The 14,179-nt window shown below is 44.7% G+C and overlaps 1 protein-coding gene across 10 annotated transcripts in view; it reads right to left on the reverse strand.

The window, feature by feature from the left end:
- FHOD3 (formin homology 2 domain containing 3) overlaps positions 1-14,179 on the reverse strand; it is a 340,976-nt gene that overhangs the window by 282,114 nt on the left and 44,683 nt on the right. For all 10 annotated transcript variants that reach the window (XM_079949216.1, XM_079949224.1, XM_079949223.1 and 7 more), the window contains exons 2-3: positions 10,605-10,711; positions 4,669-4,733 (exon numbers count right to left, since the gene is read on the reverse strand). In XM_079949216.1, the coding sequence (XP_079805342.1) occupies positions 4,669-4,733; positions 10,605-10,711 (172 nt within the window). The remainder of the gene's footprint in view (positions 1-4,668; positions 4,734-10,604; positions 10,712-14,179) is intronic.

Genomic DNA, 14,179 nt, shown 5'->3' on the forward strand with positions numbered 1-14,179 from the left:
ATGGAAAAATACGGTATTCTGGAGGTAAATTAATTCAGCCAAATTTTCCAAGACACTCTGAGGTCTTAGGTTTTCCTACAAGCCTTTTATCACATGTAAACCCACATTTTAAAATAGCTTCTCCATGCAAATCAGGCATGATCAGTCCCAACAATGAGATGCTTCTTTCATATATATATATATATATATATATATATATATATATATATATGTATTAGTTTAACACATTATTTCCAACATTCATATAACATAACTTCTTATCTTATACAATATTTTTGACTTCCATCAACACCTCTGATGATTTTCTGTTCTTTATCACTTATTCTGTATTACTTAATTTCCTATTACTCTTAATTATCATTAACTATCATTGCAGGCGAACGGACAATCCAGCCCACGGAGGGAACTGGCCCCTGTGTTAAGGCACTGATCCTGGCAGCTGTAAGTTGTCCATGGCTCACTTCCATAAAGAAGCGTGCTCTACCTGGGCTCCACAGTTTAAAATAAAAGGCTAGCTCATTTAATCACCCCAAGTGGTTCACTACCACCCCTTCTGGCCCAAAGGCAGCACAGGGGCAGAATGATATGGAACTGGAGCAAGAGACCACTGAAGGCTTTCATTTCTTGTCGATATGTGAATAGACAGGAAACAAATGTCGGGACTTGGGCGGTCACATAGTCTGAATTACGAGAGAAATTGGTAATTCTGGTTCTGAACAGAGGTAAAGAGGTATTCCTGGCTGGCAGAATATACAGTGGTACCTCAGGTTAAGTACTTAATTCGTTCTGGAGTTCTTTTCTTAAGCTGAAACTGTTCTTAACCTGAAGCACCACTTTAGCTAATGGGGCCTCCTGCTGCCGCTGCATGATTTCTGTTCTCATCCTGAAGCAAAGTTCTTAACCCAAGGTACTATTTCTGGGTTAGCGTAGTCTGTAACCTAAAGTGCATGTAACCTGAAGCGTATGTAACCTGAGGTACCACTGTACTGTCATTTCTTCCTTCAGACTAGCTTTAGTTTAATATATACGCTGCTCGTGGTATCAGTGTTAGACTTTCCCTAAAAGCAAAAGCACGGATATTCCATGATAACCCATGTCGCTCTTCAGTCAGCTAGTATGCGTGGGTGAGTGGAAGAATCCGTTTCACCATCATAAAGCCTTTGGAAAGAGCTCCCGACAGGAGCCATGTCAAGAATTCTGCTACATTTTATATGTGCAAAATTTCCTGTGTTTGTGTTGCAGTTGACAACCAGAAATGTGGAAAGCCGCCCACGGCCAAAAAGTATGTTGTGGAGTCCCACACTAACCTTGCAACTATGGGTGTTACAAATATCTGATAAGAATGTTGTATAATTGCTATTCAAATAAGCATCCTGTTGGACCAGCCAACGGGTCTTTTATTATATCTGTGAGAGAGGAGAGAGCGGCTGCAGGCTAGTGTTGTAAAGTACATGCAGTTTACAACAGTTATTTGAGTGTGCATTGCCATAGGCGCCGACTCCATGGGGCCTGAGGGGGCCCGAGCCCCCTCAAAAATTCGTACCTTGGTTTTCGAACGCCTTCTGAGTCAAACGTTTTGGCTTCCAAATGTCGCAAACCCAGAAGTGACTGTTCCGGTTTGTGAACTATTTTTGGAAGCCAAGCATACGATGGGGCTTCTGCAGCTTTTGATTGGCTGCAGAAGCTTCTGCTGCCAATCAAAAGCCACGCTTTGGTTTTCGAATGTTTTGGAAGTTGAACGGACTTCCAGAACTGATTCCATCCAACTTCCAAGGTACAACTGTAGATGCTTCCTGACTTACTAACCAGAGGCAACTTTCAGGTGTTACCCCCCTACCGCTCTTCACTGAAACTTTGGCTGGCAGACCATCAGCCTCCATCCAGGTCCACACCAACAGATGTGAAGATAGAATCAAATGGATGCTACCTGCTAGCAGCAAGAAAGTGTTTGTTTTACTTTCCAAGGCTTTATCTCCAGATTCCTGTGGGTTTTGGAGTCAAGACTGCGACTGCACCCACCAATTTATGCTTAGGGCTATATAGTCTCTCCCCCAATTGTGAATGCATTTCACCATGTTGACATAAACGTGTTAATCGAAAAAAGACTCTGTGCTACAACACACAGACAATAAGTCTGGGAAGAAATATAGATCAGCTGCTTTTGCACATAATAATCCCAGATTCAGTCCCCAACATTTGCAGTTGCAAGGACATCAGGCGGGAGGAGCACTGGGAAAGGCCTCTGCAAGTAGCAGCAAACATGACTTTTCTAGATTATGAAATACCTTATTTTTCGCCCCATAGGACGCACCGGCCCATAGGACGCACCAAGTTTTTTGGGGGGGAAATAAAGAAAAAAAAAATTATTTCCCCCCCAGGCACTTGTGGGGCCGGCAGCGGGGAGAAGCGCTCTTCTCCCCGCCGCCCGCCTGCAGACCGGGTCCGGGGACAGGGGGAGGACGTGCTGCGCCTCCCCGCTGTCCCCGGAGCTTGCAGGGCTGGCGGCCGGGAGAAGCACGCGTCTCCCCGCCGTCAGCCTCCAAACCACATCGGGAGACAGCGGGATGGCGGCGTTCCGCCTCCCCGCTGTCCCCCGACCTTGTGGGACTGGCGCTGCGGCTCTCCTGAAGCCTGGAGAGCGAGAGGGGTCGGTGCGCACCGACCCCTCTCGCTCTCCAGGCTTCAGCGAAAGCCTGCATTCGCCCCATAGGACGCACACACATTTCCCCTTCATTTTTGGAGGGGAAAAAGTGCGTCCTATAGGGCAAAAAATACGGTAATCAGCGTACAGGGTGGAGGTTCAAAAAGTATCTACATGGTGCCTAGAGAATAACTTGCACCTAAATATTACCAAGACAAAGGAGATGGTGTTGGACTTTCGGAGGAAGAGAGGGGAACTAGCCCCGTTGTATATAGGGGGGGGGGGGGTTATGTGGAGAGAACCTCTTCCTTTAAATTCCTGGGAGTTTACCTTAGTGAAAACCTCACTTGGAAAAACAATATAACTCAGGTGTTTAGGAAGGCCCAACAGAGACTCCATTTCCTCAGGGTCTTGCGAAAGAACAATGTTAAACAACAATTGATGACCTCCTTCTACTGGTCCACAATAGAAAGTGTCCTTTCATATTGTATCACAGTGTGATACGTTGGCTTGACAGCCACGGACAGAAAGTCTTTACAGAGGGTGGTGAACACAGCACATGATACCATGGGCTGCCCCCTGAGCCTGCTAGATGACATCACAAGGGATTGTTGCCTTAGGAGAGCGAGAAAAATCCTCAGGGACGATTCACACCCCGGCCAGCACTTCTTTAATTTTCTACCCTCGGGCAGGAGATATAGAAGTATAATCAGTCATACCAACAAGCTAAAAACAGTTTCTATCCGTGGGCTGTTAGGCTGCTGAACGGAAAATAATATAGTGCAACTGACTTTCGGGGTTGGTGTGTTGTACGACAAGCACGCAGAGTGCAATGAGATTGAGTGTTTGTGTGGGAGGGAGGGAGTCTCGGTTAATTTCACTGTACACAGGTTGTACATTGACAATAAAGGTATTATTATATGACAGCATGTAAGATAGCTTCATATGCTCCTACATTCTGAAATTCATCCAAAGGGCAGCTGAGAAAGTGACTTTTCAGTGGATGTCCAGTCAGGAATTTGAACACAGGCCTCCCAGGAAAATCCAGTCCTAATAAACACCACCGCCTCTCATGGTTGCTATCACCTGCTACAAGTAATGTCCCATTTAAAAAGACACCCAGTGCCGCAATGCACGTTGCTCCAAAACACAGGCGTTCACTTGTGCTGAGTTGGCAGGGCTTGATACGCATGAGCTGCCTTCTACACACTGGTTTCATTTGGTTTCCCTTTTGACAGCAATAGTCTATTCTATTTCCAGTCACTGACACAGCAATAATGACAGTTTGCCTGGCCAAGAGCTGCACGATTTAAAGCAATAAATATTATCTGCCTCTTAAAATACAGTAGCTTGCTGCCAGCCTACAATTCCACAGCTCACCATCTCAAACCAGCAGGCCTAATGAGGCAGATACAAATAACTGCAGTTTGATGAGCCATGCAAAAAAATTTGTTACAGATATTCTTGAACATCTACACATAGCAAAAGTGTGCTCCTCTGGCGAAAACAACGACAACACCCAATATTCACCCTGCTTCCAAATTTATGAGCTAGTAACTGAGCAGACCTGAAACATGGTCAAAGAGCACAGAATTATTAAAGCAAGTGGATATAATAAAATAATCAAAATATAGATAAACTCTGGGCTAGGTGACTCTTGATTTGACCCAGAAAGGCACATGGAATTCAAAGCTCACTTTCTGTGGCATGAAGGGCAAGTACAGTCATCGCCAAGTCCCAATCCGAGCTCTGATGTTATCACTGGACTCAAAACTGCTCCTTAGAATTACAAGATCTAAAATTTATCTTGCATGCATTCATTAAACAGATAAGAATTATTCTACTGCTGTGCATTTTTATTTATTTATTTTTATTTTGTAGCTACATGGACCCTTTGGAGGGCAGACAACATGTTTTCAGGAAGCAACAGAATGACAGAAGGTAAAGTTGTGCATCTGCTACAGCTTCTTGCTTCTGGAATGCTTCCCACACATTCACCACATCAAAATACTTGGAAACTCACTTACCAATGCAGGCATGGACTCTGACCGAAAGCTGGGTCCTCAAAATGACACTGTGCTTCTTGCCCCTGCTGTGGGGGTTAAAAATAGGGGGGGGGAATGATGAACTAATTAAAGCAAATCTCAGTGAATCATCTAATATACTGTATACACTCTCAGCAATGGCAGTTATTCCATTTTTTTATAAAAGCATGCATGAAACTGCAAGGACTCTTATTACCACATTAAACAAGAATATGTTATACCTATACAAATAGGGATAGGGGTAGACACACACAGTTTTAATTGTTCATCCGATTTGCACCAGGAAAACAGTCCATTTGGCTTATTTATTCTTTGCCAGAAAGGACGAACAGAAATGTTTACATATTCATCAAATACATGAAAAAACAAACACAGCTAGGAATGATGAGCTCCCTGGGCTCAGTTTGTACTTGGGTTCATCCAAGTGAGCAAGTTCTCTACAAGTCAGAAAACTGCTTAATGGTGTTGCGGGGCGGCACATTTGGGTCCAATTCCCTCTCAAGTCCCCTTGCCTACCAAGCAGGTTAATGGGGCTGCTCTGGCAGAGGGAGGCAGCAGCGCCTGTCAGACGTTTTCAAGCATCCTGGGGAAATTACACTGCCCAGGGCTCCAGGGTCACTGCTGCAACCGTATTACAAGGTGCCAGGGAAGAGGCAAGGTCAGACCTCATCAGCCTGCTGTTGTTGCTAAAGTTGCAGTCTGCACCCTCTAAACAGTGGACGAACAAGTGGGGGGTAAAAGGGTGCAGCTCTCCTCTGGCTCAAGCGAGAACTCCGAAGGCTGAAACAGTGCAAGTCGCCAAAGTTCACATTCCAAGCCAAGCACTCACAAATCCTGGCAGCATCTCTAAATAGGACAGTTAAACAACACACCTTAAGGCTTGCCCTTGTTTCCTGTTTTCCTGTTGCGGCTGTCACTAATCCTGCACTTTTGGGTCTCCAGAGGGAGGCTTCCAAGCTTGTTCAGGTGGCGAATGCACTTCAGAACAACACCCCCCCCCCCGACCTTCTCTGCTTCGTGTGGTAAGGTTGATACGGTGGAGTGGGCAAGCCCAGGGCACGCGGGGACAATTAGGAGTGGGGAGATCATGCATGGCCTACTAGCACTCTCTCCATGTGCTATTTCCACACATTTAGGGAAAACGTCTGAATGGGGCTGTAGAGAAGTCCTACTCAGGCTTGATACAACTTTATCACAACAATACAAACACAACACGTAGGCTAATAGTGAGTAGAAAATATATAACAGAATAATGGTATCATTCAAATTATAGGAGTAAGCCAATCAAAGTTCTTATACAGTGGTACCTCGGGTTAAGTACTTAATTCGTTATGGAGGTCCGTTCTTAACCTGAAACTGTTCTTAACCTGAAGAACCACTTTAGCTACTGGGGCCTCCTGCTGCTGCCGTGCTGCCGGAGCACAATTTCTGTTCTCATCCTGAAGCAAAGTTCTTAACCTGAGGTACTATTTCTGGGTTAGCGGAGTCTGTAAACTGAAGCGTATGTAACCTGAAGTGTATGTAACCCGAGGTACCACTGTATACAATATAACAGAGTGGTAGCAAGGACTGTCAAGCCTTGTGTTCAAAACAAATGCCTAAGGACAGTCTCACAATAGTCTTTCAAAAGTATCAACAGAAGACGTCTTGAAAGTTTCAAAAGTAAAGTCTCTCTCAATAGTTGAAATGTCTTCCATTGAAACTTTTGAAAAACTATTGAGAGACTTTACTCTTGAAACTTTTGAGATGTCTTCTGTTGATACTTTTGAAAGACTATTGTGAGACTGTCCTTAGACATCTGTTTTGAACACACGGCTTGACGGTCCTTGCTACCACTCTGTTATATTGTACATATGAACTTTGATTGGCTTACTCCTATAATTTGAATGATATCATTATTCTATTATATATTTTCTACTCACTGTTAGCCTACGTGTTGTGTTTGTATTGTTGTGATTAGTTCTTATTGCAACACAGGGGTTTGTTTTTGATACAGCTTATGCATACAATCCACTGAGAATTGCATGCTCTTGTGTAATTCATAGTCCTTTCAACTGTCCTATAAATAAGGCAGTCAAAACCCCTCTAGTCCAAGAGGATGGTTATGTTTATTGTAGTCAACCATGCTACAGGCGTCATCATATGACATCACAATGCTAGTTAGCTTTTCTGTCACTATTTGAATAGTGAGCTAACAGCTACCTCTGTAGCCCATCCTTTGCTGCAGGAGAGCAGAGATACAGAACAATACATTAAGATGAGTCCCACGCAGCCCCTCTGCTCAGAAGCCCCACAAAGCATAATGGCACTTACTCACAAGTCAGACCAAATAGGGGGACAGCCTTAGGGTGGAATTATACCCATAAATTACACTACATCCCGAGGATGCTCAGCTGGTGTTAAGATGGAGCTGTGCCAGCAGGACTGAACACACCAGGAGAACTCCACTAGCATATACCGTATTTTTCGCTCTATAAGACGCACTGGACTACAAGACACACCTAGTTTTTGGAGGAGGAAAACAAGAAAAAAATATATTCTGAATCTCAGAAGCCAGAACAGCAAGAGGGATCGCTGCACAGTGAAAGCAGCAATCCCTCTTGCTGTTCTGGCTTCTGGGATAGCTGCACAGCCTACATTCACTCCATAAGACGCACACACATTTCCCCTTACTTTTTAGGAGGGAAAAAGTGAGTCTTATAGAGCAAAAAATACGGTACACCCTGCTGACAAAGTTACGTTTCCCCATCAAGGAATGACTTTACCAAAGCTCTCCCTTGAAGCTCTTTCAGTGTTTTCACACATATATTGTTGCAATACTCTTAAATAAGTAAATCGAACCCTGATGCCCACAACTGAAAATCCAAGTAAGAGCATGGAAATTATTGCTGCTGAAAGAGCTGATGTGCAGATTAGATAAGTCAGGAGCACTATCTTACCTTACCTTTCCCACCCCGACCTGGCCACAGTGTTCCATGCGACGGTCACCTCCAGGCTTGACTACTGTAATTTGCTCTATGCAGGGCTGCCCTTGAAGCTGTCCCAGAAACTCCAGCGGGTGCAGAATGCAGAAGTGAGGCTCCTCACGGGGTCTCTGCCATGGGAGCATATTCACCCAGTGCTTTTCAAACTGCACTGGCTCCCGGTAGAGTACAGGGTCAGATTTAAGGTGCTGCTTTTGACCTTTAAAGCCCTTCACGGCCTAGGACCCTCGTACCTACGGGACCGCCTCTCCCGGTGTGCCCCACGGAGAGCCTCAAGGTCCATAAATAGCAACACCCTACAGATAATTCCCATCACCATCCACCACCCCTCACCCTTTGTGTTAGACTTCCAATCTACTCAATTGCAATTTCTTTCTACTTCTATTACTTTCTTTCTTTCATTATCTGTGGGATTGAGTGTAGGTATGTTGTAGGTATGTTGTATATATGTAGGTATGTTGTATGAAATGTATGTTTGTATGTGTATTAATGTTGAATTAAAAAAAAAATAGCAACACCCTAGTGGTCCCGGGCCCTAAGGAAGTTAGATTAGCTTCAACCAGAGCCAGGGCCTTTTCAACTCTGGCGGAACTGGTGGAACGCTCTGCCTCATGAGACCAGGGCCCTGCAGGATCTGATTTCTTTCCGCAGGGCCTGTAAGACAGAGTTATTCCGCCTGGCCTTTGGCTTGGAGCCAATTTGATTCCCTCCCTCCCTCCCTCTCTTTCTTTTTTCTTTTCCTTTCTCCTCCTGCGATGAGACTACATTTTAATATTTTAATGTTTCAATATTTTAATGTTGTATTTTAATTTTGTTTTTAAGTTGTAATCATTCAACTTGTTTTTATTATTGCTTGTTAGCCACCCTAAGCCCGGCCTTGGCTGGGGAGGGCGGGGTATAAATAAAATTATTATTATTATTATTATTATTATTATTATTATTACTGATGTGCACCCATTGGATAATCAGGAGCACTGCAACGACTACTGCAGGGGACAATAATTTTCAGCTGTAGTACCAACTTTTTCCTGCTCCAAGTCCTTGTAGTAGTGGGAGCCAACTAGCAATGGCCACTCCCAGGAACCAGTATGTGAAGAGGAAGCAGACAATGTAGGAATCCATAGAAGTCATCTCCTTTTGGTATGGATGTCCGCCCCATTTTTATTGATTGATTGATTGATTGATTGATTGTTGAAATGTGGCAGGACATAGTGGGGATCAGTGATTGGCATGCCAGTTTCCAGGTCTAGAGCATACACACATCTGGTCTTCCCATTCAACACTGCCTCTGCCTGTCTCTCATGCTGCAATATCTCAGCTATGAAGTTGGAACAAGCACTTTGCCTAGTAAGATGCCATACAGAGATCTCAGAGGGCTTTTTAAAGTGAGAGGAGACAAATTTTCTTTAAGTGTACACTCCCTCAGGGGACCGTGCTTTCTCAGTAAAATGTTAACCATACACTGTACAGTGGTGCCCCGCAAGACGAATGCCTCGCAAGACGAAAAACCCGCTAGACGAAAGGGTTTTCCGTTTTGGAGGTGCTTCTCGCAAGACGAATTTCCCTATGGGCTTACTTCGCAAGACGAAAATGTCTTGCGAGTTTTTCCGAGTTTTTCCCCCTTCCCCCCCTTTTTCTAAGCCGCTTATCCGCTTATCCGCTAAGCCGCTAATAGCGCTAATCCGCTAAGCCGCTAATGGGCTTGCTTCGCAAGACGAAAAAACCACTAGACGAAGAGACTCGCGGAACGGATACTTTTCGTCTTGCGAGGCACCACTGTACTTGAAGAACTGAAATAATGGGATGTGATGCTCAACTGGAAAGAGCATGGTTTCACCTGCCAAAATGCATAGTGGTACCTCAGGTTACAGACACTTCAGGTTACAGCCGCTAACCTCAGGTTAAGAACTTTGCTTCAGGATGAGAACAGAAATCGCACCACGAAGACGGTGCGGCAGCAGGAGGCCCCATTAGCTAAAGTGGTACCTCAGGTTAAGAACAGTTTCAGGTTAAGAACGGACCTCGAGAACGAATTAAGTTCTTAACCCGAGCTACCACTGTACAATGTATTACCATCCTCCTTTCATTTTCTCCTTGCATGGTATACAAAAATATTTTTAAAACCTACTAGCAGTCAGAAAACAGAATGCTTTCCAAATACCCACAGATATAACACAGTCTTCTGGTGCCACTCAGAGCTCCACTTAACAATGTTTATTGTTTTGGATACAGCTTCTTAACAAAGCAGTATCTGGTAGCAACAGCAAGTAGAAAGAGCTCCCTACAGTGGTGAATAGTCCGTTCTGCGAGTCTCTTCGTCTAGAGGTTTTTTTGTCTTGCGAAGCATCCCTATTAGCGGCTTAGCGCTATTAGCGGCTATTAGCGGCTTAGTGGCTTAGCGGCTATTAGCGGCTTAGAAAAAAGGGGGGGAGGGAAAAAACTCGCAAGACTCGCAAGATGTTTTCGTCTTGCGAAGCAAGCCCATAGGGAATTTCGTCTTGTGAAGCGCCTTGAAAAACGGAAAACCCTTTCGTCTAGCAGGTTTTTCGTCTTGCGAGGCATTCGTCTTGCGGGGCACCACTGTACTTCCAAGAAAGTAATCATGTGCTACAGTCCTTCTTGAGCTATAGCACCTGGTACGGACAGCAGAAGGAATCCAAGAAACAAAGACAAAGGCATAAAAATCCCTTCTAAGATGGTTTCCCCACCTTTTCCTATTGCCATGCCTAGAACAGGCCAGAAACCTTCTTCCAGTGGCAAAGGCAGAAAATGGAAATGGAGCCAGGGGGGCTTGTCTCCCCATTAAAGTATCTCTCAAAAGGTTTTTACCTTCCTTCCAGTGGTGGAGAAAACCCACATCATGCAACCCAATTCTCCCCTACAGAAACCTCGGCGGAAATCAATGTTTCCACACCTTTCTAATGTACAACTTACCCAGAATCCTCCTGGAAACCTTCAAATTCATCTTTTTGTTCTGCTAAGGTAGACTCTAAATCCAAGTAGGTACCATTGTGAGACAGCTGCAATGTGCAGTCATCAAGCTGAAAAAGAAAAGGAAACACTGTAGTTCACTGTATCAGTTTCAAGGCCTCCAGCCTCCAGACCAGCTTACATACAATTTAGCACAAACCCTCAGATTGTTGCTGCCCCGGTCGAAGCACACATTCACAGTGTGACGCGGCAGCTAAAAAAGCCAATGCAATTCTGGGCTGCATCAATAGGTGTATAGCATCTAGATCAAGGGAAGTAATAGTGCCACTGTATTCTGCTCTGGTCAGACCTCACCTGGAGTACTGTGTCCAGTTCTGGACACCACAGTTCAAGAAGGACACTGACAAACTGGAACGTGTCCAGAGGAGGGCAACCAAAATGGTCAAAGGCCTGGAAACGATGCCTTATGAGGAACGGCTAAGGGAGCTGGGCATGTTTAGCCTGGAGAAGAGGAGGTTAAGGGGTGATATGATAGCCATGTTCAAATATATAAAAGGATGTCACATAGAGGAGGGAGAAAGGTTGTTTTCTGCTGCTCCAGAGAAGCGGACACGGAGCAGTGGTTCCAAACTACAAGAAAGAAGATTCCACGTAAACATTAGGAAGAACTTCCTGACAGTAAGAGCTGTTTGACAGTGGAATTTGCTGCCAAGGAGTGTGGTGGAGTCTCCTTCTTTGGAGGTCTTTAAGCAGAGGCTTGACAACCATATGTCAGGAGTGCTCTGATGGTGTTTCCTGCTTGGCAGGGGGTTGGACTCAATGGCCCTTGTGGTCTCTTCCAACTCTAGGATTCTATGATTCTATGACTTAATACCAGTACCTCAAATTCCCCCAGAGATGTTGGGCTAACTGCCACCTACTCCTCTAAGAAAACTTTAAACAGTAGGAACAGACATTATTGTTCCAAGTATATGGATGCTAGGTGTAATTCGGAGGTTATCGCAGGGTGGTTTCCTGAGACAACCAATCCTTTTCACAAGAGCAAAAAATCTCAGTGTGTTTCTGTCACCCGCACTTTCTCGCTCACTTTTGATCACTTGCATATTTCTTTGTGGAACTTAACATTTTATTCAACGCAGAGAACCACTTCTGCTCTTCTTTAGCAGATCACTTTATTGTTGGATGAAAGATAGGAAGGTCAATATTCTTCTCATAGGTCGAGGCTGCTTGTTTCTTTACAGACACAACAATTAATCATAATTTGTTTTCCTTCCAACAGTTAATTATTAAGTCATAGTTAAGTATTCAGCGGGACACGGGTGGCGCTGTGGTCTAATCCACTGAGCCTCTTGGGCTTGCTGATCAGAAGGTCGGCGGTTCGAATCCCCTCCTGTTGCTCTGTCCCAGCTCCTGCCAGCCTAGCAGTTCGAAAGCACGTCAAAGTGCAAGTAGCTAAATAGGTACCACTCTGGCGGGAAGGTAAACAGCATTTCCATGAGCTCTGGCTTCCGTCATGGTGTTCCATTGCACCAGAAGCGGTTTAGTCATGCTGGCCACGTGACCTGAAAAGCTGTCTGTGGACAAACGCTGGCTCCCTCAGCCCATAAAGTGAGATGAGTGCCGAAACCCCAGAGTCGTCCGCAACTGGACTTAACTGTCAGGGGTCCTTTACCTTTACCTTTAAGTATTCAGACATAAGGATTAGGCTCCAAACCTGGATGGGAAATCACATGGGATCACAAACCACGGTACATGATAACTATGATTAAGTGTTACGTCTGGACCATGCAAAACCTGATCAAAGCAATCTCTCTGCTTCCAGGATGAGAAGCAAGATTCTTTGGCATCTCTTTGTACATGCTTTCCTGAGACAGAGCTTAGTTCAGCAAATTAAACCAACACTTTCAAAGTAAATTTAAGATCTTAATTGGGATTATGTGTGCGCCAGATTTCTATCTCAATTGTTTGTTAAAAAACAAACAAAAAATAAAGATACTGTTCTTTATACACAGTAGTATAATATTTGGCTCATCTGACATGTGCAATTAAGTAGTCGAGACAGGCCTTCCTCTACAAAAAGGAAACTTGAATGTATCAATGCCTAGGCAAATCAGAGTTCAGAGGTTTATAGCCTGCTATAGATGATTTTCCAAAAAACTGAGCTCCGAAGAGGCCTGGGCACACATGATTTTAACCATACCCTATTAGAGATTAAACTCCTATTCCCATGTTCGCAGCAAAAGAATGCCAACATAGCATGTAAAAGGAACAAGGGACTCCTGAATGTTAGGTCCAGTCGCAAACGACTCTGGGGTTGCGGCGCTCATCTCGCTTTACTGACTGAAGGAACCGGTGTACAGCTTCCAGGTCATGTGGCCAGCATGACTAAGCCGCTCCTGGCAAACCAGAGCAGCACACGGAAACGCCGTTTACCTTCCCACTGGAGCGGTACCTATTTATCTACTTGCATTTTGACGTGCTTTTGAACTGCTAGGTTGGCAGGAGCAGGGACCAAGAAACAGGAGCTCACCCCGTCGCAGGGCTTTGAACTGCCGACCTTCTGATCGGCAAGCCCTAGGCTCTGTGGTTTAGACCACAGTGCCACCCACGTCCCTAACATAGCCTGTACGACAGCTGATATACTGTGCACACACAATTACAATTTTTCAGATAAGTTAGTCATTGATCCTGATCACACTTTTGGACATTGTAAATCTTCATATAGAAAATTCCAGAGAAGTTATATATGGAATCAGAAAATGTAAACCCGTCTCCCCATGGTGTTAGGAATTAAAATCTAGAAGGAATATAAATATTGGATTATGCACATTTTCCTTTAGCATCACCAAGCTTTTGACCAAACCAGTTTTGTGGCTCTAGCAAGTGTAAAAATTGATCGCCTTCCTAATGAGGCAATCGCCTGGGTGAAGGGCCATTAAGGGGAACAAAGTAAAGGGGCTCTGTGGGAGATGGCTGGTGGGTAGGGGCCCTCCCTCAACTCTTAGATAGTTAGAAAGGCATAGCCAGAGTTTAGAGCAGAGAGTAAAATGTGGCCTAGAAGGCAAAAGCATCAATCTGGGAACTGAGAGAGACGCAGCAATGTTTGATTTCTCTTTTAATCCAAGGTTGCAGCAATGAGGGAAGCAAGGTCCTCCTGGGGTGTTAATGTTGTTGGGAATTCCACTCCACCCTTGCTGCAGATATGTGGGATTGTTACATGTCACATGTCTGTTCACATTCCAGCACAGATTGCTGGAGTCCCGTGAGCGGAACATCCGCTCTGCATTGCTTTTGTGTTCTCTCTCTCTGAGAAGAACAAGAAGAAGAGAGGTCATGTTTTTCTTTGTCCTGATTTATGTATAATAAATGCGTAGTTTAGTATAGTATCCATGCCTTGAGCCTGATCTGTTGTGTGTTTACTCTGCTGAGTAATGTGTGCTCTTGCATGCCCAGTAGCATGAGTCGCAGACGCATGTCGGAGGAGGATGACTGATGGATCTCTGCAGTGGCAAGGCTGAGAAGGGAGACGCTCTGGCTGGGGCCAAGCCAGATGGCTTTCCATCCCATGGTTCCGACCC

This window comes from Podarcis cretensis (assembly GCF_951804945.1).
Source record: "Podarcis cretensis genome assembly, chromosome: 13".
In the NCBI taxonomy this organism is placed as follows: domain Eukaryota; kingdom Metazoa; phylum Chordata; class Lepidosauria; order Squamata; family Lacertidae; genus Podarcis; species Podarcis cretensis.